Below are 25,546 nucleotides of genomic sequence, written 5' to 3'. Positions count from 1 at the left end.
GTAAGAATGCTTAGGATTTCAGCCTTAGATTAACTGTGCATAACTCCTGAACTCATCAGACTATGCTAGGAAAAAGTGAGGAACCCTTGAATCATAAATAAATTGATAAAAACTAGTGCTGAAATGTTTGGTGGAGTTTGTAAATTCAAGACAGTTTGCTTCTCAACAAATGCAATCAAATATTCAGGGACATTACTGTTACATACTACAATCCTATACACGTCTTCTTAGAACTATATAAAAAGTGTAATGTAAATTCCGATCTCCCCCTCCCCCGATATACCATGTGTGTCTTTAAATCTAAAAGAGGCAACTAACAGTAGACTTCATGTGCTGGAGTTAGGATAGTTGCGATTGTATCATTTATTTATTAATCAATAAGCAACAGAAGCAGCAATATGGAAATAATAAAATCTAATATAGTTAAGATTTAATACTTAATTTAAATAACCATTAGAATCATGCCTAATGTTACTTTCTAAAAAAAATCCCAAACCATTTTAATATATATACTGAGAAACAAAAGTGAAATAGTGACCATTTACATTTTGATATTTTTTTTTAATTCCAGAATTCTGGACTGCTTTCTGACTAAAGTATAGCTCCCACAACATACTCCCTTCAGGAGAGAGAGAGAGAGAGAGGTTTTTGTGTGCGCGCGGGTGTCTAGTTCTTAAATCAGTCCATTGTGGGGAATGTGTTTTTAAAAAAACAAATCCCTGAGAACTCCTGCTTGTTTTTGCTGAGGGGGGAAGGAGAGCTGTTGCTTTTGTTGTGTCTGAGTAGCCGTGCAGTTTTTAGTAACTCTGCAAACATGGGCATGAGAAGGATGTCCCTGCAGAGGCAATGAGGCATGAAATCCCCCAGTTCCTTTACGCAGTAACAACAGCCACATGAAAGAGCAACATGCAACATGTCACTATATATAATTACACAGCCCCCGGGCGCTGGTGAAAAAAGGGGACTGGTAAGGCTGTGTTTTGTAACCTATTTGATGCACATACCCACCGTCTCTCGCTTTTAATTTATTGCACTCAATTTTTAGGAACTTTTAATTCATTTCACACACTGTATTTTCCCAGTAACAACTTGCACGCGCAACCAACCGCGCACGCACACACACACCACTTTCTAATTTGCACGTCCAATCCTCCTCCACTTTCTCTAACCATACACCAGTGCCTGGCGTTTAACACACACATTTGTCGCGGGGCGTTTCTCCCTTTACAATTTTTCACCTATGTGTACACGATAGAGCACGGTGTGCATATACCTTTTCCTTTTAAACCTATGGCATATCATGTTAAGTTCTCGCGCCTCCACGGCAGTAGCTCTGGTAAGAGAAACCAGAACGCGACAGGAAAGCTCTTGCAAAGGGGCCGAACGTGGAACCAACCTAGGCGCTTCTTTTGCCTCAGCGGGCGCCAAAAGAGCAGGCGCCCGGCGCGAGCGCGCTCTGCCTGCCCGACGCTCTCTGTTGATTGGCAGGAAATGGCCACCGCTAACCTATCCGAAAAGCCCTTCGAAAAGTCGCCGCCGTGGTCTGCACTGCACCTAACCATACCGGACACACACGCCCCGGGGCGCCCAAGGCGAAGCCTGCAGCAATTCTCTGCACGCTTGCTTGAGAAGGCCAGTGAACGTAGGGCTTACTTCTAAGTAGACCCGCAGGAGGCCAGAGTGCTGTTGCGCGCCTCACATCCTGCTTCCCGGCCTTCCCACTGATATCAGGTTGGTCACCGTGACAACAGGATGCTGAACTAGGTGGGTCAGAGGCCTGAGCAGGCTCTTCTTAACATTCTTGGATCGCTTGGAGGCATTGCAACTTCGGCTAGGCTACGCCCATAACCTGCCATTACGACTCTTTAAAATCCCAGCATTTTAAGAGCACGCAAGTATGGAGCAGGAGAGGCGGAATATTTGCGTCCCTTTTTCCAAAGCCGAACATATCTGATATACCGTGCCATCATTTATTAGTTGCATACTTTTTGTATCCCCCCCCCTCGCCCCGCATCCTCCAAGGGGCCCGGGAAGGCGCGTGTGCGGTTAACCCGCACTCTCCCACATCCGTGAAAGGCCAAAGCAGGGCCCAATAAGCTTCGCGAGACTGATTTGAACGTCGTCTCGTGGCGCGGCCTAAAGGCACGCTAGCCTCCGGGGGCCGCCCTGCTGGAGATCTGCAGGTCTGAGATCGGTCAGTTCGCGGATGGGTGCCCCAAATACGCTGCCTTGGGTCCCGTGTTGGAAGGGAGGGGAGACGTTAAATGCAGGAAAATAAATGAGCAAGCGGCCCCCAGATGCTTACTTAGAAAACACGAACATGAACGTTCGGCCTGGAGCCTGAAAGTGCCTTCGCAAAAAGTTCTCATTGCTATACTTTCGTCGGGAAGAAGCACAAACTTCAGAGTTCAAAACAAACCTAGGTATTTCATATTCCTGCGAAGAAAACGGGGATGTTTCCTAATTTCCTTCTAGACGTTTTATCTGTATTTAATTCTGGGGGATTTTGAAGGGGGGCCAAGAATTATCTTGGCACTGAAGGGGCAGGGAAAAGAGAGAAACAGAAAAGGAGAAAAGACAAAGAAGGCCCAACCCTTTTCCTCTCCCAAGTGGCTTCTGTCTAGGACTAGGTGTTCAGAGAGTGAAGGGCACGAACAGCGGCTTGGTTTTATGTCCGCTGGTCTGCAAGCGTCGCTGGACGCATTTCCATTTAGGATGGTCGCCAAAATCCAGTTGTTGCTGCTGTTCCTCCTCTGCCTTCACGCTCCCAACTATAACACCCTGTTTCTTGCTCAGGTCCGCGGGCTTCTTGTTATGTGGCCCCGCAGGGCCTCCGAGAGCACCCAGCGTCCCTTGCCCGGGGCGGGTGGAGGCAAGGAAGCGGCCTCTGCTGGGGGTGGACGGGGCAGGAGACCGTGGGGGAAAGGGCACCGCCCTTGCGGGGAGAGGCCTGGCGGATGACAGACAGGCCGGGGGACAGCGCGAGGCAGGTTGCATTTCAAAAGTCATCCGAGCTGAAACGGGTCGGGTTTCTGTTCACACGGGGAGGCCGCCCCGCCGCCGCCAGCAGCACGGGCGGGCGACCAAAGGCAGCCCTTGCCCTCCACCCGCTCCTCTTTCGCCTCTGTGCCCGCCTGCCTCCTCCTTTCTCCTCGAGTCTCTGCGTTTGACATTCATTGTAAAGGCCCGTCCCCCCTCCATTCTGTGTCCATCGCCCGGCCTTTTCCCTCCCTTCTCCCGTCGTTCCCGCCTCTTCTTGCACTTTTCTTCCTCGGTTCTTTTTCACACTCCCCACTTCACTGCCTTTTTCTTTAACGTTTGCCTTCCCCGGCTTCCCTCTCTTATGTCATCTTATTATATTCTATCAGGCCATGTCAATGAGTTAGGCACAAAGGAGCCAGAAGTCTAAAAATCTCTAATCCACGAAATGCTCCTATAATGTCTGTGAAGAGTTGAGAGTGCACTGAAGCCTTAATGTGCTGGAATAAATCCCTTTGGGTTTATTTATTTGAGTCTGAAATAAGGCCCACTGAATTCCATCATGTATAGGACTACACTGTGTTAGATGACCTGTATTGATGTTGCTATTATTTGAAGCTGTAAACGCAACAAGATGTAAATATAGTGGTAATCCAATATTTCCCACCCTCTTCCATTCCAATTCTGCCTCCAATCCATGGTCGGCCCAATCATGAGACAAGGTGAGGTGACTGCCTCAGGCGGCAGAATCCACAAGGCCAATGGATCCCAATGTAGATCTTGATTCTGCCAGTGCCTTTGTTCCTGGTATCGATCTTCACTCCTCCACTTCTTCCATGGCGAAAGGGAGGTGCCATTTTGTCTTGAGCCAGCCCTGCTCCAACTACATTTCACTCAGTTGCCTTGTGAACTTGAAGACAGAACAGGTTCCCATAAGAAACACTGCCAACAGAGATACAGTGAGAAGCAATGAAACCCCCACTTCCATGAACCCTAATCCCAAGGATCCCAGCTTTCTTTTATTTTTAAAAGGAAGGTTCTGGCATTTGTAGAACCTGAAGTAGGAAGCAAAGAGTACAGTCACTAATTTATTTATTTATTATTGTGGAGGGAGGTAAGAAACCAACTTTTCCTTTCCCCTGAAAAATTCCTGCAGGCTGTAGACGTTCATGGCCAGAGGACACACTCAAAATCACATACGCCAACAAATAGGAGGGGGAGCCCTAGTTTAAATACTCTGTCAAACTAAAGCAAAGGCTGCCTGCCAAGTTTGTTGTGGCTCCCTCCTTTTAATAGGCCACAAGCATCTTTGTAAGCAGAATGCGGCCTCTGATGCTGTGCAAGGACTTTTCTTCTAAAGTGTGTCTTTATGGTGTTACGTGTTATATCTCAAGCTGCAAGAAAATTTCCAGATGTTCAATCTGCTCAGCTATTTTTGATTCCTATCTTCTAGAACCATTCCAAAAGAGCCCAGGATGGCAAACAAGTGATAAAGCGATAAAGACATCCTAAAGCATATTTGAAACATTTTTTTTAAAGAACCTTGTAAGTGTCGCTGTTAATTATTCCTAAAGTGACCTCTCTTCCCACTCCGCTTTCTGTCTGCAAAGGAGAAAGAGACGCCCGTGCGCTTGGTTCTCCTTGCAGAAGTGTGGGAAGAGAGTGATACCTAAGGGGGAAATCCTACGCCTGTTGACAAAAATCCTTCTTCCTCATCCGTAGACTGTACCCTAAGACGACCAAAAAGTTGTCTCCCCTACAAGCAGTCCTTCTTCATAGTTTCTCCCTTTGTTTTATAAATAAGACAAAGCTCGCCCCCTCCACCCGGATCTTTCCCTAAAGCTTTCTTGTGTATTCTCCTGCAGTATATACGTCGGTGCAAATTATTTCCACCCGTCAAACTTTTTTTTCCTATGGAACTTTTTCCAGTGTTGGGTCAGATTTGAGAAGTGTAAACGCTGCGTGCCCGGACTGACATTATTCACGCATGCATCTGCGCTTGTTTATGTGGGTTTTATGAATCCCTTTTGCAGTCTGTGGCTTGCTTCGCTGCCTGCGAAGCCACCTAGCAGAAACACACGCTTTGATCAGTTCCTGCCCGAGCTATCCCCGTGCTGCAGCCCAGCTCCGCAGAGCTGAAGGTGTCTCCCGGCCAGCTCCAGCCACCCTCCCGCCCTCTTTCCTCCCCGTCTCCCTTGCGCGCTCGAGGTGCTCCGGGCTTTCCCACGCTTCCAAGACGCCCAGGAGTGTTTGGCGCCGGGACCGCTGCCGCGCTTCAGCCAATGAAGAAGCGGGCAGAAGCGCCGGGGAAGGAGGCCTGTCACTCACTCCTCCGCTGCCCCAATCCAGAGGGCTCAGCCGGAGGAGGAGGGGCGTGGCTTCGCCCCTCCTGTGGGCGGGCTCTTGTGCTCGAGGCTGAGCTGCAGCGTGGGAAAGAGCTTCAGAAATCCATTCAGTTCGCTGGCGCCGGCTGGGGAGGGATAGGCGGGCTTTAATCCGGAGTCACTGTCCAAAAAGGGAAACCGCAGACCTGAGTTCTCCTTGTTTATCTCCTGATTTGGAAGCTGGACTCTTTCCTTGGGCCACAATGAAGCGGCCTTGTGAGGAAACTACCTCAGACAGCGATATGGACGAGACTATAGACGTGGGGAGTGAAAATAATTACTCTGGGTAAGGACGAAGTTTGTTCGTTCCGGGGTTTTTCTTTATTGGCAACAAGAAGAAAAAATCTGGACCGTGCCTCCTCTTTTTCTGTGGGAGGGGGTGGAAGAGGAGGATGGGGAGCCAGATCAAAGGCACCCCCACCCGTGTGGGACCATTGTTTCTTGGTGCCCCTTTTTGACTTCTGTGCAGTGCTGGATATTCTGGCATCAGAGGGACAGTTAAGCAATTTTAGATCTGGTTTTGATGGTTTTGTGGAAGGGAGCGGGGTAAGAGTGCTGTTTCACTGTTAATATTAGACAATTTGCTTCAAAAACGTGGCAAGGCAGCCCTATTAAGCTTTGTGGCCCTGCTACTTACTCATTTTGTTGACGGGGATCTTGGGCTTCTGAAGTCCTGCCCTGATGAATGGCACCCCATTTTGTTAGGTTCTAATAGAAAGTAGGGGGTCTATTTTCTACCCTACTCGGACGTCACACTTCTTTCACCCAGCTATCTACTTTTCCCTTCACTAACTGGCATCCTCAGTTGTAAAAAATTCTCTTGGGGATATATGTAAGAGCGTACCTTAAGTTTGTCTGGGCAGAAAAAAAAAACATAGCAACAGAAGCAGAGTACTGTACTTTTATCACAGTCAGCCATATAGTCTTGGTCAATATACATCTTTTGGAACTGTTCTTTAGTGCTAGATCTTAAGCAAAAAGGGGAGTGTCACATTTTATGTCCTGTAGGCTGTTGACAATTAGCATGTGTTGAGTAGTAGCAGTACTGAACTAGTAGATTCTGTGTAAAGTGGAGCTTACAGCTACTTGCAAGACTAGAATTGGGGTGGGAGGCATCCCTTGAAATACCTGAACCAGTCTTATAATACTAATCCTGTGTTACTAGAATCTTTCTAGGTGTGTACTGTTGTAGGTCATTGTCAGAAAAGAAGGCAAATCCAGTATAAATCACCTCCTAGCAAATGACCTGGGTTTGCCTGCTAGGAAGGATGGGGTGGAAATGAGTTAAGGTCTCAGTCGTACCTACTGTTGTTTAACTAAGTTTCCTATACCTCCATAAATTCTTCAGTTCTGCAGATCACTGCCTTCCCACACTTTCTTTCCCATCAATCTGGATTTTCTCATAACAAGGGATACTTCAAACATCTGGATTAATAGAGGAGAAAGTGTGGGAGGCATTGATTTAGAAGAGATTTTCTTATGGGCAAGGAATAATTAATGGAGCTACCAGGCTATTCACATTAAACAGCAGTATGGATGAAACCTAGAAAAGAAGAGAGATTGATTAGAATGCTATAGAAATCAAATGGGGGGGGCACAGTTGCTTCAGAATAATAGGTGGAGGTGGAGCATTGTTGAGATAAGTAGAACAAGGTATGCTTCATTACATCTGCTTGTGTAACAATCCTCAAGGCCTTGAGATGTTTTGTGGTGAGAGTGTTTGAAGAAAGGGTGCTTGCTATCAAAGCAAAACAAGATATTTTCACAAGAGGGCTGTCAACCAACTGAATTATATTAGCTGATTAATCAGCTAAATAAATTTGAATTTTATCAAGTCTCAATATAGAGGCAGTGGGGTTGGTTTGTGAAGAAAGTAGAAAACAACTGAATAAGTAACACGGCAATTCTAGATCTACTTACCTCGCAGTTAGTGGCACCTACTCAGTAGGGGACTTACTTTCTAAGTGCTCTGTTAATAAACACAATTTGTGCCTAATTTTTAGGCTGCCCTTACTATTTAATTTCATGAAACAATGCAGAGCCAAAGCTAAAACAAAGTTCAGCCAGAGTTAGACATGTTTAACTCCCAATTATATCAGTGGCATGCTTAAATCTCTCATTGAAAACTTGGTAGTATCCAGTCCTAGTCTTACTCAGTAACATGTCCATTGATTTTAATGGGTTCCCTCAGAATATGACTTCCTTGGATATTGCCCAGTGGGACTAAAAAAGGGGGGGGGGTTGATTGCCTGCACACTGCAGTAGTTTTTGATAGAATTTTGTTAACAGAGATTCTGTAAAAAGATAGCAGTAAAATTACTGTTTCAGTCATTGATTCCCTTTGTCTTTTAAAATGCTGTACTCCTGGGTTTGCTCAGACATGTCATGATTTGGGAGTTTAAAGAGGCATTATCCACATGATGCAATAAATCCAATTGCTTTTTATAATCCGTTTTAAATTAACCTGTTTCAGGGTATCTACACAGTAGTAGTATTTAATGTTAGCCAGTTGGATTTATATAGGCTGTACACAGTGCAATTTTTTTCTAGCAAAAGAGATACTGCAGCTCACCATGAACTTCCACCGTGTTCACCTGAGAGATGCTAGAACTGAGCTCCTGTGAGCTTCAGCTGAAAAACAACAACGCCCTGGCTGTAGTAGTTCGGTCTCAATCCCAATCAAGATGGTTAGTGTAGATTAGCTGGACAATTACATCTGAATTTCATGGAAATATTGTGTAAGTTTTAAACCTTAAATCCAATTACAGTAGTGGTATGCCACAAGTCACTTACTCTGGGGTAGTATCGTAGAAGTCAACAGAGAAAATTTAATTCCAATTAATGTCGTTATCTGAGTGAAGCCAAAAAATGTAGCTGGATAAATGCAGAGGAGGAAATACTAACAGGTGTTTGGATGCTAAATTTAGGTTCTAGGGCCTGTAGTATGTCAGAAATGATCACTTAAATATATGGGCTGTCAGTAAAAAAAAAGTTTCCTCTTCGTTGAGGTCCAGATGATATATATGTCATATGCAATTGCAAATGGTTGTTATAAAAGAAAAGGAAACAATCTATTCAGAATGAAGTAAAAAATGGCTTACATAGTAATCAGTGGGACATACAACTATTTAACTCTGACTGGATTGTCTCAACAATTTTAAAATATTTAATCTGGAATGATCTAAAGCAATGTGATTGACAGATGAGGATACATGTAATTGATGGACTGCCTTAGATTCAAAGCAGTCTAGTGCAGTCAAACTAAGCCCTCCAGATGTTTTGGGACTACAACTCCCATCATCCCTAGCTAACAGGACCAGTGGTCAGGGATTATGGGAGTTGTAGTCCCAAAACATCTGGAGGGCCGAGTTTGCCTATGCCTGGTCTAGTGGTTCAAGCGACTGTCAACTAAAAGGGGCTGTAATTGAGGTTATCCTTCTGAGGTGAATGGAGATTGCACAACAGAAGTGCCTGATAGTTTTGTTGAAGGCTGGGCACTCTGCTTTTCAAACAAAGAAAAACCCAAGCATCCTAATCATGTTTGCTAGAATATGAAGCGTTTTACAATCCAACATGCGTAGTTAGAAAATCTCATTGATCTCGGTGTAATATTTGTATTTCCAAGTGATGACCATTTTTTGGTTAATGTTGTTTTTTGTACACAGATGTGAGTTTAGTCAAAATACATGCGCCCTGCATCAGCTGTGAATATTTCTTGTCTGTGTGCTCGGCAAAATACATGGAAGTGAGCCTAATCCTTTTCAGACTGCTGCTTCTATATCTTTTGCTTGATAAAGTAATTTCTGCCAAACATAGGCAAGTTAGAGGCACATCCTTTTTGTATCTATTTATTTCTGCTGTATTGGAAGCAGTAGGCTTGAGGGTGCTCAATATTAGACACTTAATCAGTAGTTCTTTTGAGTACATGGTTAATACATTTGAAATCATATATAATGAATATTTTACATATTTGCCGGTACTGAGGTCACCCAGTCAGGGTGAACTCAGGACCGTGGAATATTTTGGGAGGACTCTTTTTATTTTTTAAATGAACTTCTTGGTGAGCAAAACTAAAGGGGATGGTGTGATGGGGCTGAAGAGTGGTAGTGAAAGTTTTCTTCTGCCTGCTTCCATATTTTACTGAGCACTTGAAACAGGAATGGGGAACCCGTGCCTTTTTAAATGTTGTTGGACCCACCATCTCTTAACCATTGACCAACCTGATTGGGGCCAATGAGAGTTGGGTGTCCAACAGTATATAGAGAACCTCAAGTTATTATAATTCCTATTTTTAAAATTTCTATACTGTCCTTCATCTGAGGATCACAGGGCGGTTTACGATATAAATTACATAGCCCTCGTGTTGGTGGAAGGAGGGAGGCATTAGACCCAGGGCTGGCCCTATGATGAGGCAAAATGAGGCAGCTGCCTCAGGTGGCAGATGCTGAGGTACGGGGAGAAGACAGCTGTGAGAGTTCCATGTGGCTTGCCCTGACACCCCTACGCTAGCCTGCTGCCCTCAAGTGTAGTGGAAGAGACTGTCCTTTTGCCAGTACAGCTGAAAACAAAAAAGTTGTACAAAACAGGACAGAGTGAAACAATACTTGCTTAGGAATAATTGTCCTTCATTTTCAGCATTTGTAAAGTAAGATTTTGTAATTGGAGTAAGATTCAACTTCCAGTCGAATTGGCTTCTGTGTGTGTGTTGGCAGAAGACACCACCTTTTCCTTCGCCTCGGGCGGAAAAATGTCTTGAGCTGGCTCTGTTTAGACCTCTGCAACAAACAGCACAATAGGATGCTGTACCTAACATGCCTTTTCAACTGTTCCTCAGGCACAGTGCCAGTTCAGTGATCCGATCAAATTCGCCTACGACAACATCTCAGATCATGGCCAGGAAAAAGCGAAGAGGGGTAAGGGTTTCCTTTATATTTTTAATGTAACAATTGCATTTGTTTCTGCTGTTTTTACCTTCTATGCACCTTAACTTTTATATCAATTTATTGCTTTGTTTTGGCAATAGATCATAGAAAAAAGGCGCCGTGATCGCATAAATAACAGTTTATCCGAACTGAGGAGGCTTGTGCCAACAGCATTTGAAAAACAAGTAAGCATAAATATTCTGTATCTCAACTCATCTGGTCATGTTGGGTCTTTCATAAAGCTCATTAAAAATAAGGCTGGATGTGTTCTGATCTGGCACAGAGCAGGCACTTCAATAAAATGCTTTGTTGTGGCAAAACTATTAAAAGCAAAATTCTCCACAAGGCTGAAAAACATTTCCATTCTCTGGTTTGCTGTTCCCTTAAGGGCAATAGTGTTCGTGTTGTCTCTGTTCTTTCTATGCATTCCAGTAGTGGTTTTGTTTTGCTGTTTTTAAAAGTGCTTTATTCCTTACAGTTTTTTAAAAAACCCACACATGTCAAATACCCTTCTGCATAAATCTTTTAACAGCATTGTATTCTCATCCCTCTCCTTTCTGATCCTTTTTTTATTTAATTCTAAATTTAATTAGTAAAATAATCTGATTGTTTCGGATCCTTAATAAGCTGGCTATTTAATAAACTCAAATAAATATTTAAATTCTTAAAAAGAAGCTGTTCAGATATAACAATTGTTGCTAGTGCTGCAGCTCTTTGAAGTGATCCAAATTGGAATACAATTTTCAAATGTAAGTTTTTGCAGGGTGATCACGTGAGGAAGGGTGAATAAAAATTATTTCCTATATATAAAAAAGTTATTTATTCCATTCTTAAGCTGCCCAACATCTATGAAGATCCCAGGCTGGTTTATACAATAAATCTATTAAAAAATAAAATTAGCATTCTTCTTGCAGAATTGTCCCAGCCAAAACTTTGTGTTCAACATGTGCTGATGTAATGTGTCGGCACACTCATTGTAATTACAGATCTTTCTATATAGTGTTTTATTTATTTTGGATATTTTTATCTTGCTTTCACAAAAAAAAGTGAAACATGTTGTGCAGAACCCCTTTCTTAAATGTAAATTTGTGATTCCTGAGAACAGCACAAATAGGTTTCGTCAATATTGCTAAGCGTAACGTACTTCAAAAGATTTCCACTGACTTTGTAGAATCATAGAACTATATGGGATGAAAGGAACCTTACTCTTCTGTGGAATTATTCAAGGTGATGTGAAGTTGTGTTGCATGCACAGGAGAAAAATTAAATCATTTCAGTCACCAGCTTATAAGAGTTGGAGGAACACAAGTGTTGTATTTGGATCATTTCTAAATATGAAAACACAACCTCTCAATTAAGCCCCTTCAACAATAACAAAAGTTTGGAGGGTTTTAGTATCTCATTACTGACTTGTAACCAGTTGTGATGCCTTGACTTTGGGAGGGAAGTCTGCAGAAAGGTGCTTCTCTTGGTGCTGAAAATGCAATAGGTCCAAAATTGGGAGATGTAATTGCAGCCTCGAAATTGCAATGATTTACAGTGGAATCCTGTACATAAATGTCTACTTGGAAGTAGGTCCCACTGAGTTAAATGGGATTCATTCCCTGATGAGTGCTCATAGGAATACGACCTCAGTGTGGTGCAGAGTCATTGAAATCTAAGAGAATACAATGCATTTTCTATGCGGTAAGTATTCTGAACATAGGCTCTGGAATAGATTGCTTGCACGGAAGAAAGCGTGAGATGAGTATCATGCTATATAACACAATGAAACCTGTACGAAATCAACTTACACGAGTTAACTTTGAAACTCTTGAGAGAATGTTTGTTTATGTATTTGAGGAATTATTCTCTGTCCTTCAAAAATTGAAACTACATGGTTCAGGTTCATACCACTTAGTCTGGAATAACATGACAATAATATTATAATAATTTTATTATTTGCACCCCACCCATCTGACTGTGGTTGTTTTTGGAATAAACAAAAACAAAAAATAGACTACAAACAAAAATACTATTGTTAACAGGAACACTTTCACGTGAGACTATGTAACAGTGTCAGATGATTACAATTCCTGTACACAAGAGGACAAGAGAGTCCTTAGTGCAGCTCTCAAGTGAAAAAGGAAGATGTATTTCTGCCTCTAGGGGGCGCTGCCATTGGCACTAGGGATGGAAGAAGGTTTCAGGGCCGCCTTTGTGGAAGGATAGAGAAGGACCCTTAGGGCCATGATAACTATAGTGACGACAAATATGAAGAATTGGAAGAAGTAGAAACTGAAAGCAATAGCTGAGAAAGCAGAGCTAATTAAATTTCATGTACATTCATTGAGTCTTGATTATCCCCTGCTTTTTCCCTCATTTCTTTTTATGGAAATTAGTGCTTTATGTCTGCTTGACACAGGAGGACTGGAGGAGATGTAATATTTTTCTTTGTTTTAATAATGTTGGTGTTTTCTTTTGTTTTTATTGTTTTTTGCCTGCTCCTCATAAACTGGCATAGTCAAAGAAATTTCTTACAGGTCAGGTTCCTGACAGTTCAACAGCTTGTAGCTCAGTTTGTAAACATTTTCTTTTGAAAAGTACCGTATTTTTTGTGTATAAGACTAGGTTTTTCCCTTAAAAAGAATGTCAAAAATTAAGGGGCGCCTTATACACAGATACATCTCTCCCCCCCCATTTTCTTAAATCTGAGTCCCAAAAATGCCGTCTTATACGGCAAATTCAATTTGGGATTATTGTCTGAATAAACTGTACTTTATAATAAACTAGACATGATAATTTTATGGCAAACCATAATACATTTTATGTTCCTAAGGTAAAAAAGTGACTTTCAAACTGGTAATGGTTGAAAGCACACATACACACCACACACACACACACTATACATACATACACACACACACATATATATATATATATATATATTCATATTCATATTCATAAAATATTCCACACGTATATATATTTACCCAAACTGGGGGGAAAACCTCTTCCCCATGGCTTCAAATTTTCCGGAAATATTACATCTCCAATTTTGATTCCCAACACTACTTTCCCCCTCAATGGTCATGAAATGTTCTATTAAGGGAGCTATCCGACATTGGAAGAAAACAAGCACTTTTATTTTAGGCCATATGTAGATCTCCCTATTCTTGCAACTCCTTCTCATATCTCACTGAAGGGAAAGTTGATGTGTTTTATATATGGTGGAGTAGATGGTATATACTATGCATAGACTAGGCCTTTAATGCAGGTACAAGCAGATGGGGAGGGGGGCAGGGTAATGACTATGAGCAGGCAAAACACCATTCCTGCTACCCACACTATACCTTTAGCAACTTGCATAGCTCAGCAGACTTTGGCAGCATGGGAACATGGAGTTGTCCTGAGCTAGTCAGAGAAAGTGGGACAAGGGACAACAGTTGATTGTCCCATTGCATTGTTTACTTCTTGAAAACCACAAACATTATAAAGGCTTCTAAAGCTCCTGGAAATTACCCAGCATCGGGCAGCTATTACTCAGCTCTTGCTAAAAATGTTTGTGTTGGGTCAATGGAAAAGATTAGCACTGAGGAAAGTACAAGTTGTAATACAGGGGAAAGATAAGGACGGGGGAAGGAAAAGCAAAGCAAAGCAATCTAAGATAACCCAGGTCATATAAAATCTAAAAATGCCAAGGCTTACTGTGCTTATTACATTTATAAAAATAATAAATAATACGGGGAAAGGGCCATCGGAATAAACTGTCATACAGTCTGCCAGGCCACGTGTTATCATTGCTGTCTAGTCTTGATCAAATGGCTTTTTAAAAAAGAAAGAAAATAGTATTAGTATTCAGGTTTGTTGTAATCGAAGTCATCCTGAGAAAAGCTACACATCCATTCTCTTTACTGGTGCAACCGAAGATACTGTTGAATGTTCTTCAGCCGACTTCTATGAGTGCTATATATAGATACATTCAGTTGGCTCTTCAAAGGGAAAGATGACTATTTCTGCTTAAACTTTTTTTTAAAAAAAGACATACCCCAGTCTTTCAATTGACTGATTGTCTTACAATACAATACTTGCACGCGCACAAGCTTGTACCCTGGGCCAGTGCATGTTTCTCTTTGGATTCCCTGTTGGATCAGAGGATTCTTTCTCATAGGGAAGCAAGCTCTTTTCAATTTCTCCTTCAGTGGAGAATGGATTGGGCTATGCTGCTCTTCCCTTTGCCATGATGCTTTTCCTGGGAGGCCAAGAGTGCTGCCTTCCATTGGCCCTTGGTCCCTTGGCTGACCAGAGGGTGCTTCCAACAAAAATCAATCAATCATTGAGTCGCTAAGCAGAAATCACAAGCTTTTCGTTTGAAGGCATATAGCAGTCTTAGAAATTTATTGAAGAATATTTAAATTGTGTATGGAGTTCCAGCAGTAAAGATAATGGACTTTTAGGGATCAGAGTGTTGCGGAGCCTGAGCAATTTTGAGTGCACAAATTGCTTCACAGTTATTTGCTCGTTTATTCTGAGTGCTATCCTGAGAGTTAGTTAGGCTGAGAGAGAAAGTGACTTTTAGAAGTTGGTTGCTGAGTAAGATGCACAGACTTGGACTTCTCATGTTCAGCACAGCACTCAATGGCTTGACTCACAGCTGAATGTGTGAATAGGTGCTATTGAAAAGCAATGTGCTTTGAGGTAATGCAAGATGAAACATAGGTTGTCTTTGCCTTGATAGAACTGGGATGGCCATAGCAAATCTTGGATGGAGCTCTGAACATAACTGCACACTGTAGGGGTAGACCCATGATTTTACACCTAATCACATGGGAGAGTAAAAGGGTCGTATGAGTAGGGGGTGCTGAACCCCCCCCCTTTCCAAGATTACTTTCCTGCCAGCTGGCTTCATATGTCAGAAATGAGCTCAAGATGGATAAAGTGACTTGGGGGGGGGGAGGCTGTGGGGAGATAAGCAGCAGGCCCTGGAATAGTTCGTCCCTTCCACTGATCCACTGATCCCTTTTACTATATAAATTTGGCTGCCCCACTCCTTTGCTTTTTATGTGATTGAGGCAGACTGGAGTCTAAACAAGCTGGCCTCTGCCAGCACTGGATGTAGCTTGGTGCTTTGTTATATAACTCAAGTGTTTCATTTTGGTGGCACTTGAAAATAACAGGTGGAATTTAATGTTGCTCTAAGTGGGGAATGAGCATGAGAACAAGCTCATGCAATGGGACTCCCCCCCCCCCAATATGTGCCCCTAAACCGATTCTGGGATTTTCCCAAGATTTAGGGGGCACAGGAAAGAGGAGATGGGAGGAAGTTCCGCCATGGGACTGGATCTTGTTTCACACATGCAACAACTTACTTACATCCCACCCAAAGCTTCCAAAAGGGAAAGGGCAGATAAGGGCAGTTCTGAAAGTTTTGGGTATGGAATGGAAGAAAGGGCTTTTTCTTCCATGAGAGTAAAATTAAAAAATGATTTTATGACCCCAGAAGATGGGCATCTTATCTGGCATCATTCATAACATGATGTCATCAACATGCCTACTGCAACTTAACCCTTAGAGCAGCTTGGCATTTAAAAAAAAGTTTTGAGATTTTTTGCAAGATGAATATTGAAGTATATGTATTGCTAAAACATGTTCTTCCTCCCCTTTGATTTAAATATTATCAAAGACTCTTGTGGCACATTTAAAGACTAACATGCTCCAATGAGCCTTAATGATGAAGGACACTTTGTTGGATGCATGTGGACCATGTGTGTTTCACTTTTCCATTTTAAAGATGAACCAAGTCTCATAGGTTGTTTTTGGGAATCCATTCCACAGAATTGGGTTTAGATTTTCAATGAGAAGCTATACTCTTCTTTATCCAAGTGAAGACTAGGACTAGGTTTGAACAAGAATGTCTAGTTTCGCTAAGTTATGGGTCAATGTGGGTAGCCTTTTAGTAAGTACAGGGATAAAGACACCACCCCTCTCCTGAATTCCTGATTTGTAAACAAATGCTTTTTATATAATTAACTGAACAAAATTTGTATTAAAACCAAGTATATTTTTCCTTAGCTGCAAAGCATAAACTTGTTAGGCATTGCGGCTGTCCCATTCATTAGGCACAATTCACTGGGACATTGTCCTGCACAAAACTCATTGTGCAGCTCTGAGGTTTTCTTTGCCTTTCAGATCTGGTGTGGATCTTTGCACCTTTTCTTACTGAGACAGATTATCTAGGTCCATTTCAATCTGGTTTCAGGTCTGGTTGTAGGACAGATACCATCTTTGTCATCTTGGTGGATGGCTTATGCTGGGAATTGGACAGGGGGAGTGTGTCCCTGTTGTTGGTTTTGCTGGTCCTTTCAGCAGCTTAACCATGGTATCCTTCTGGGCAACCTTGCTGGGATGGGACTTGGGGGCACTGTTTTACAGGGGGTCCATTACTGGTAATTTGGTAAAGAAACACTGTGACACCAGGTGGCGCTGTGGAGACCCGTCTTTCCCTACCAGATTTCCCCATATGAGTTTACAACGCGTTTAACTGAATTGCTTCTTTGACATGTGTAGATCCAGCCCCAGAAAGTTGTGCTGGGGGGCTCTTGTTTGATGCCTTGCCCATTTGCCTATGGAGTGCCTCGGGGTTCTGTTCTGTCCCCCACGCTATTCAACATTTACAATGAAACCTCTGGGAGAGGTCATCCAGAGGTTTGTTTTGGGTTTTGTGTCACCAGTATGCTGATGAAACCTAGTTCTGTTCCTCCTTTCCACCTAAATCCAAGGAAGCTGTATCGGTTCTAAGCCAGTGTCTGCCATCACTAATGGACTGGATCACGGGTGTCAAACACAAGGCCCGCGGGCCGAATCTGGCCCGCCAGACCTCGTCATGTGGCCCATGTAGCCGCCAGCGGTCGCCAGCCTTGACCTTTTATTCTCGCTTTTTTTTTTGGCACAAGAAAGCCGCCTCTTCAGCGCATGCGCGGCAGCCTACAAGCCAGAGAACGTCTGCCCTCTAACGGCGCCGGCCGTTCTACACAGGAAACCTCCACTTTACATGCATTCACACATAGTCCTACAGATACAACTGGCCCTTTGAGGGTGACCAAACTTCTGATGTGGCCCCCGATTAATTTGAGTTTGACACCCCTGGACTAGATGGATGAGGGTGAACAAATTGAAATGCAATCCAGACAACACAGAGGTGCTCTTGGTCATTTGGAAGGCAGAACGGAACTGGGTTTCAGCCTGTGCTGGATGAGTAACACTCCCCCTGAAGATTCTGTTTCGCAGTTTGGGTGTGTTCCTGGATTCAGCCCTGACTGCAGCCAAGCTGTTGGCCAGAGCTGCTTATAGGAAGCATACAACTTCTTTGTTCCAACAGCTCCACTGGTCTGTTCCAGACACAATTCAAAGTGTTGGTTATAAGTCCTGTGTGTCTTATTCCCAGGCTACCTGAAGAACTGTATTTTCCCATACAAACCTGCCCTGGCTCTAAGATCTGGAGGCCCTTCTCTCAGTCCTACCACCCTCATGGGCACATCTATGGGGACATAGGAGAGGGCCTTCTTGGTGGTGGCTCCCAGACTTTGGCACTCCATCTCTAGTGGGGCTAGACTGGCTCCCTCTTTGTTTTCTTTTTGTCAGCAGGTGAAGACTATTTTATTCCAGTAGGCCTTTGGGAACTGACAGCTTTTAAGGAAAGGGTTTTTAATAGTGCTGTGCTGTTTTTAGTATCTGTATTTTAATAGATCCCCCCCATTGTTTTAATTTGATTATTAAAGTTCAATTACTTTTAAACTATTTTTTTAGCTTTTAGCTTTCTGTGTTTTATTCAGGCTTCTTTTAATTTGTGCAAGCTTACTTGAGTCCCGGTTCTGGTGGGGAAAGGCAATGTGTAAAATTAATAAATAATAATACAGATTTTTTTAAATGCTGCTTTGAAAGTTGTGAATTTGTATATCTACTATACATGTTTTCATTGTTTGCACTACTCTGTGCTTCATAGAAAATGTGTGCTCAGTTTATGCCACTCTAGAAACTGTGATATAGTACTTGTGTGCAAAAATAAAGTGTGGGATACAGATGCTGGGTAGAAGAATTAAACTGAGAATGCTCTAATGGTTGGGAAAATTGAAACCATAAGATGGAGCTCAAAAGAGGGTATACCAAATCAAAGCATGCAATACTTTTAAGCCTTTATTGTTTGTGCCTCTTATCTCAAAGGGATCTGCCAAATTAGAAAAAGCAGAAATCCTGCAAATGACAGTGGATCATTTGAAGATGCTCCAGGCGACAGGCGGGAAAGGTAAGGAATTGATTTTTGTACTGTTTCTAATATTAGCAGGGGGAAATCTCAGCAAACGCTCCCTTTGACAAGCTGGGATAGGCAGTTCTAGATTAAAGGACTGGAAATCAATGCTAAAGGCAGGGTTGAACTCGTGGGAAAGAACTACGGGGACAAAAGAACCACTTGACCCTGGGCTTGTGTTTGCTTTCATAACACTGTGGGAGAGTAAAGGCTTCATTCACAGGCAGCCCAGTCAGAGATTTGTTTGGGGTTTCCAAAGAGCACTGAAATCGGCACAAGGGAGACAAAACAAATACCCCAAACATCCAAACATAAACAAGGAGGGCTGCGGCAACAATTGTGCTGCATGAAAAACCAAAGTTAAAATTCATTATGCAGCTGCTATACCACGGGAAGTGGATCCAGAGGAAACTTTCCTTATTGTTTATGTATTGCCCTTTGTTCTAGAAAGAATGTTTTCCATGCAAAATTAGGCTGTGCCATTCATTCACCAGGACAGCATCTAAGCTTGGATCTTCTGTTGGATTGTTAAGAGGAAACCCAATACCACTAGAAAAAGAACTATCCACAATCAGTGCTTATTTTGTGTGCCTGCATGTTTGCGATGTGGAATTGGGAATGTGGCTTTCGAAGAGAATAATGTCTCTTTTCTTATCTCGTTTTTTGGGGGAAAAAAGAAAAGCAAGCTGCTTTGGTTTAGAGAATTTTTGAAAATCTAGTTGCACTGCACACTAGAAATTCAGAAGCCAAAGATCTGGAAGCCTAGAAAGTTAATTTAAAATATTTTTGTGGGTTACTTTATTTTTGTTGTTTTGTAAATTGAAATTGATAAAGTGAATAGGAAGGTTTGAACACTGGTAAATATGTAATATTTGGGACTTTAGTGCTGGAAACTGTGTAACTCAGATCTTTCCACAGTATTTCCCATTCACTGGTGACCTTACCCAACCCACTGTATCTCATATTCAGTCCCATTCTCCAATTGGAAGTATACCTTACAGTATGACTGTCTGAATTCCTGTGCAAATGTATGTGAAGGGTTTTGAGCATCCTCAAGCCCTGTATAAACTGGAGATGAATAACTTCGGCTCTCTAGATATTGTTGGATATCAGCTCTGTTCAGTGTGGTTCATGGCCGGGGTGATAGGAGTTGCACTACATCCACAACTGGAAGGCCACCGATGTCGTCGTCGTCGTCGTCGTCTTCTTCTTCAATAGAAGTAGTTGTTGTTTTATTTATTCCCCATTCCTGTAATAAATCAAGGTTAGGGAACCCCATTATCCCTGACAATTGGCCATACTGGCTGGGGCTGATGAGAGTTGGGAGTCCAACATCTGGAGGGCCACCAGTTCCCCATCCCTGGTATAAACATTAGCATTAGCATTAACATGAGCATTAGTATTAGTATTAAGATGGGAATGACCACTCCCCACATCAAATGGGTGTTTTTTGCGTGGTTGCACGCAGCTCCCCCCCCCCCCCGATCCTACGCAGCTCCTTAAAATACAACCTGGCTTTGCCCCCTCCCACGCTGGATACCAGGAGGTTCCCACCTAACCTCAGACAGTTAACCAATCCCGGCAAGGGGGGGCATTGCCAGGGGAGTTGGCCAGGCAGGGTGGGACCTCCCTGCCCACACAATAGAGGGTGGAACTTACCTGGGAGTCCTCATTCGGCTCCAGAGCTTCTCCCACCCTGCCCTCCCTTAGTTATGCCTTCTTTTGCAGGTTAACCTCTTCTCCACAGGTATGTGGGCGCTGCTACATCATTGGTTGCTGTTAAAGGACTGGAAAGGAAGGAATTTCCCTGAATTGGCAGATTTTGCCTTCCCCGTAGCAAAACGTCACAACTTTGGCAGTTTCAGGCCTTGGGCGCAATCCTTTAGTCTATCTTCCCTAAATGGGGGGGGGGCATGAAGCAGTGACCCATGCCCCCACTGCGGCGGCGATCCCAGGGTTTCCCATTAAAGGGGTTGTTTTGAGGGGAGTCATTGGCCATACGCCGATAGGTTGTCAGTGGTCTCCCCTACGTTGCGGCAAAATGGGGGGCGGGCTCTCTGCTTAAACATACGTTTTTCAGAGCCAGCCCAATCCCCACACATTTTGGATAACCCTGATGTTCCCCAGATCCCAGGCTGGGGACTAGGAGGGATAAACGCCCAATGCCTAAGCCAAGGTCTCCCTACATCTGAATCTTAAGTAAAGTTGTGGCCAATTTTATTCCCATACCATGTTGTCATGAGTCATTATCCCTGGGGTTGGGGGGGCGTGTCTGCCTGTCAGCACAATTCTTTATTAGGGGAATGGGCCAGGCAGACGTCACGTTCTCCCAGTTGAGGCACCATTTGCATGCCCCCCACCCACCAACCTACAGTCATACCTCAGAAGTCAAACACCTTTAAACTTGAATGTTTCGGCTCCCAAACGATCTAAAACCGGAAGTGATTGTTCCGGTTTTCAAATGTTTTTCGAAAGCTGAACGTCTGGCATGGCTTCCGATTAGCTGCAGGAAGCCACGCCTTGGTTCTTGAACCGTTTCGGAAGTTGAATGGACCCCTGGAATGGATTAAATTTGAGAACCAAGGTACAACTGTATTTCACGTAGAGGTTGTTGGAACATTAACAACTATCGCCCTCCTTTCTTGCCAGTTCGCCCTGCTACACTATTTCAGATTGTGTCTGGAGACCAAAGTACTGCACATCAAATAAAAGATACATTCTTAGTATCCTTGTAACAATTTGCATGACTTAATATGTGTGCAAAACAAACTCCTTCTGTGCTGTACAGTGGTACCTCGGGTTAAGTACTTAATTCATTCCGGAAGTCCGTACTTAACCTGCAACTGTTCTTAACCTGAAGCATCACTTTAGTTAATGGGGCCTCCTGCTGCTGCCGCGCCGCCAGAGCACGATTTCTGTTCTCATCCTGAAGCAAAGTTCTTAACCTGAAGCACTATTTCTGGGTTAGCGGAGTCTGTAACCTGAAGCGTAGGTAACCTGAAGCGTAGGTAACCCGAGGTACCACTGTACTTGATTTTAAAAAGAATTTGGGAGGTTGCTGAACCTTAAGAACTGGTATTTTCAAAAATGATGCTAGGAATGTTTGAAGGGGGAATATTTGTGAATTTGATCAGTGGAACAACAGCCACTTTTTCCTTTGGAAAGATAAATGGTTATCTTTCATTAACTACTGGTAATGTGTCTTCCTGTTCCTACTAATACACACATGGTCTTAAATACTCACATTACTAGTAGTCCTTCACCATGATTGACATTCCCAACCTGCACTCCTCTAAAATACAATGCAATTGTGTCATGGGCCTCAAAAGCTTTACAATATCCTTTTTGAGACTATCTGACCAGAGTTGTACATTTTATTTCAAATTTGGTCTTGCAAAATAATTTGGTATAAAGGCATTATAATATGGACAGTTTTCTTATCTGTCCCCTTCCTAATGATTCCTAATGCAGGATTCACCCCTTTATAAAGCTGCTGCATTCTGGGTCCTCAACAGCTTTAATAGAATGAGATGCTCTTTGTTTCACCCACCCAGAGAAGACCTTGGTTTTTTTGTTAAAATAATAATAATGGCAAGCACCAGTTGTATGGAGGAGCAAATCCACAATATTGAAATATTGCAAATATTGTATTTAAATATCACTGTAAAAGGAACAGGATTTCAAAGGCTAATTATTATGTGCATATGTATGTGACATACACAGGCATTGTTCAGCAATATGGTGGAAAATCTTGCATTGGAAGTTTAGTCTTTTTAATCCTTTTTCTATTGTTCAAAGTGTGTGTGTGTGTGTGTGTGTGTGTGTGTGTTTGAAGAGTCTCAGACACTGATGGTCTTAATTCTTTCTCACTGTAATGTCTGGTTGCAAGTTGACTTTAGCACATTTCAGTTCCATCAGTGAGCATATGCATAATACAAAAGCCGTTTGAAAAAAATGTTCTGGGAGCCTTAAAGAGAAAGAGCTAGAACATGGGTAGGCAAACTAAGGCCCGGAAGCCGGATCCGACCCAATCGCATTCTAAATCTGACCTGCGGATGGTCCAGAAATCAGCATGTTTTTACATGAGTAGAATGTGTCTTTTTATTTAAAATGCATCTCTGGGTTATTTGTGGAGCATAGGAATTTGTTCATTTCCCCCCAAAAAAATATAGTCTGCCCCCCCCACAAGGTCTGAGGGATAGTGGACTGGCCCCCAGCTGAAAAGGTTTGTTGACGCCTGAGCTAGAATATTATAGAACTGCCATTTCAAGAAAGACCAAAAGAAAAGAAAAGAACGAAGAAATCCCATTGGGTCACTAAATTCATTTCTTGCTTTCTGTGTTCCAGGTTACTTTGACGCTCATGCTCTCGCCATGGATTTCATTAGCATTGGGTTTCGAGAATGCTTAACTGAAGTTGCAAGATACCTGAGTTCAGTGGAAGGACTGGACACATCTGACCCTCTAAGAGTTAGACTAGTCTCTCATCTCAGTTCATGTGCTTCTCAGAGGGAAGCTGCAGCAATGACCTCCACTATGGCACATCACCACCACCCTTTGCATCCTCACCACTGGGCGGCAGCTTTCCACCATCTCCCTGCAGCTTTACTGCAGCAGAATGGACTCCACACTTCTGACATCTCCCCATGCAGACTCTCGACAGCATCAGAAGTGCCTCCCCATGGATCTGCTCTGCTCACGGCCACTTTTGCGCATGCCGATTCTACGCTTAGAGTGCCCTCTGCCGGCAGCGTTGCTCCCTGCGTCCCGCCACTTTCTACCTCTCTCCTCTCGCTCTCGGCCACCGTACATGCTGCAGCGGCAGCGGCAGCTCAGAGCTTTCCGCTCTCTTTTGCTGGGGCATTCCCAATGCTGCCACCTAGTGCAGCGGCCGCAGTGGCAGCTGCAACAGCAATCAGCCCACCGCTGTCCGTATCGGCATCTGCCAGCCCGCAGCAAGCCAGTGGGAACGGAAGCAGTAAACCCTACCGACCCTGGGGGACTGAAGTTGGAGCTTTCTAAAAAAATCTACGCAAGCCTTCCTGGGGCATTTTACAGTTGCAATAGAAAGTCTTTCACACAAAGACTGTTAACAGGTCAAGTAGCCCTTTGGATTCCCAGAAGACGGGAGAGAAATAGTAAGACGTATTCTGCCTTAATATTGGTCAAAATGATCAGGAGGTCTTTCTTGTTCAACAGACTGGACCACAATGATCTTCAAGAACGATGACTCCCCTTTAGGCATTTCCTGAGAAATGTATAGAGTGTAGAATTAATCCTCTTGCCATGCATTTTTATTTGTTAAAGGGGCGCTGGGTTTATAGCTAAAGAGGCCTACCTGAAAGATGAACGCTAAGTTTAAAATGCGCAAGTGCCTGACCTCTTCCAAATGTGTGTGGGTGTGGGTGTGCACGTGTATGTGTTTTTCTTTACAAGGCAAATAATAAAAGTCCAAGTATGAAAATAATACTGGAGAGAAGAGTACAGAGATCCAGCACAGGGATACCATTCTTGAACAAAATGTATACCCTAATGCTGTATTCCCTTGACATGAGTGGGATCTAAGCCAGCTAACTGTGCAGGATTACAAACTATGGAATAGCCAAGCAGATAACTGAGGATCCATACACTAAATTTAATCTGATCTAATTCACTTTTTTTGTGCAGACTTGTCAAATGGTGACATGCATGATATTGACAAAAGCACTGATCTTTCCGGTGCTTGGTCTTGCAAGACTTCAAGCATCCTGGCACTAGGTGGCATAAAATTATAGCCAAGTGTGTTACATGTACGTGTGTGGACACCAGGATAAATCTGACTTATTTGATTCCCTTTGCAAGCGAAAATACCGCATCCTCCAGATGGGATGCAAGTCCTCTTCACAGTCAGCTGTTGGGAATTGGCATGAATGAGTAGCTGTAATGCAGGCAACAGGATCCTTTGGGTTGTCTTTCTCCGTTGCCAGTGTTTTTGTATTGGTTCAGTTCTTAACCCAAACAAAAGTGTTGGGAGTTTAAGTTATGTTCTTACTACCCAGACAAGCAGTGCTACAAAAATGCTTTGCTTTTTATTTTATTTTATTGCAGCAACATGAAATAACAAGTATTTTAATTCATTGACTCAAGAGCTAGAAAGTTTGTTGTTGGGGGTGGGTCGGGGAAGCAAGTTAAATAAAAGCACAGCATGTATTATTATGCACTTCATTTCTCTGCTGTGTGGAGAAAGCAATAAGCAGTGAGAATGTTAAACATTATGCAAAATATACTTTTAAAATATTTGTTTTAAAAATACTGTTCCTAGTCAGGGGTGGGGTGGGAAAATTGTGCATTATTTTGTTAACCTTTTTTTTCTATGCAAAAGTCTTTAAGTATCACTAATTAAATGAAGTCTTTTTTTGACTGACTTCTGGTTTGTTTTGGTGTGCCTGCTGGAAGTGAAAGGTCTGACTGTGAGGTAGAAGTTCAGATCAGCCCAGATGGAGAAACGTCTTGCACTTTCTGGTCTGTGTGTGCTTGTGCACACGCACAGTACTAACCTATTCTACAACTTTTGAATGTGCAATGTGGTCTCTCAGTTTCTGCATAACTTGATTGTACCCCATGTTTGGGGACATCATGCTACTGAAAACGTCTACAGTTGAATGTCCAAACCTAAGAGTGACTTTGGAAGGCTGAGCTAGACACAATGTTCTGCACATGACCGGTCCTTTGTATGCTTAGCTTTTGTTGGTTCAATAGCAGTTGCAGGGGAGCTGATCCAGAATGGGGGCTGCAGGATGGAGAGGGCATCAAGCCGGTTAATCCTGCTACAGTGCTGACTGTGCCCTATGCTTCCCCAATGACTTCTACTTACCCCCAGGACACAAGCTACCTGTTAGTTTTCCTCCAGGGAGAAATCAACTCCCCTTCATGCTCTGCCCCCATGGCTGCTATTTAATTAATGAAAACCAAGCACATGAGGTACAACCACACACGTAA

At 43.1% G+C, this 25,546-nt stretch overlaps 1 protein-coding gene across 4 annotated transcripts; it reads left to right on the top strand.

Moving 5' to 3' along the window:
* The first annotated feature begins 1,690 nt into the window (after positions 1 to 1,690).
* Positions 1,691 to 24,971, top strand: HEY2 (hes related family bHLH transcription factor with YRPW motif 2). 4 transcript variants are annotated; one of them, XM_082216161.1, is made up of 5 exons: positions 1,691 to 1,768; positions 10,198 to 10,276; positions 10,387 to 10,470; positions 18,485 to 18,566; positions 22,917 to 24,971. In XM_082216161.1, exons 2-5 carry the CDS (start codon positions 10,253 to 10,255, stop codon positions 23,588 to 23,590), a joined length of 864 nt encoding a protein of 287 aa, XP_082072287.1. In that variant the 5' UTR covers positions 1,691 to 1,768; positions 10,198 to 10,252; the 3' UTR covers positions 23,591 to 24,971. The 4 variants fall into 4 exon arrangements, with proteins under 4 accessions (XP_082072287.1, XP_082072286.1, XP_082072285.1 ...); XM_082216160.1 differs by lacking the exon at positions 1,691 to 1,768 and adding an exon at positions 2,305 to 2,423; XM_082216159.1 differs by lacking the exon at positions 1,691 to 1,768 and adding an exon at positions 5,273 to 5,649.
* Positions 24,972 to 25,546: the final 575 nt, after the last annotated feature.

Source organism: Podarcis vaucheri (genome assembly GCF_965113315.1).
Source record: "Podarcis vaucheri genome assembly, chromosome: 3".
Taxonomy (NCBI): Eukaryota; Metazoa; Chordata; class Lepidosauria; order Squamata; family Lacertidae; genus Podarcis; species Podarcis vaucheri.
Note: the sequence above shows the minus strand (reverse complement) of the source record. Positions and strands in the feature narration are given on the sequence as shown.

Excerpts from the sequence above, each read along its gene's own strand:
- HEY2 (XM_082216159.1), top strand. The coding sequence starts at position 5,567 with ATGAAGCGGCCTTGTGAGGAAACTACCTCAGACAGCGATATGGACGAG. Across the intron at positions 10,471-18,484 it reads CAACAGCATTTGAAAAACAA|GGATCTGCCAAATTAGAAAA; the intron begins GTAAGCATAAAT and ends CTTATCTCAAAG. Across the intron at positions 18,567-22,916 it reads CCAGGCGACAGGCGGGAAAG|GTTACTTTGACGCTCATGCT; the intron begins GTAAGGAATTGA and ends TCTGTGTTCCAG.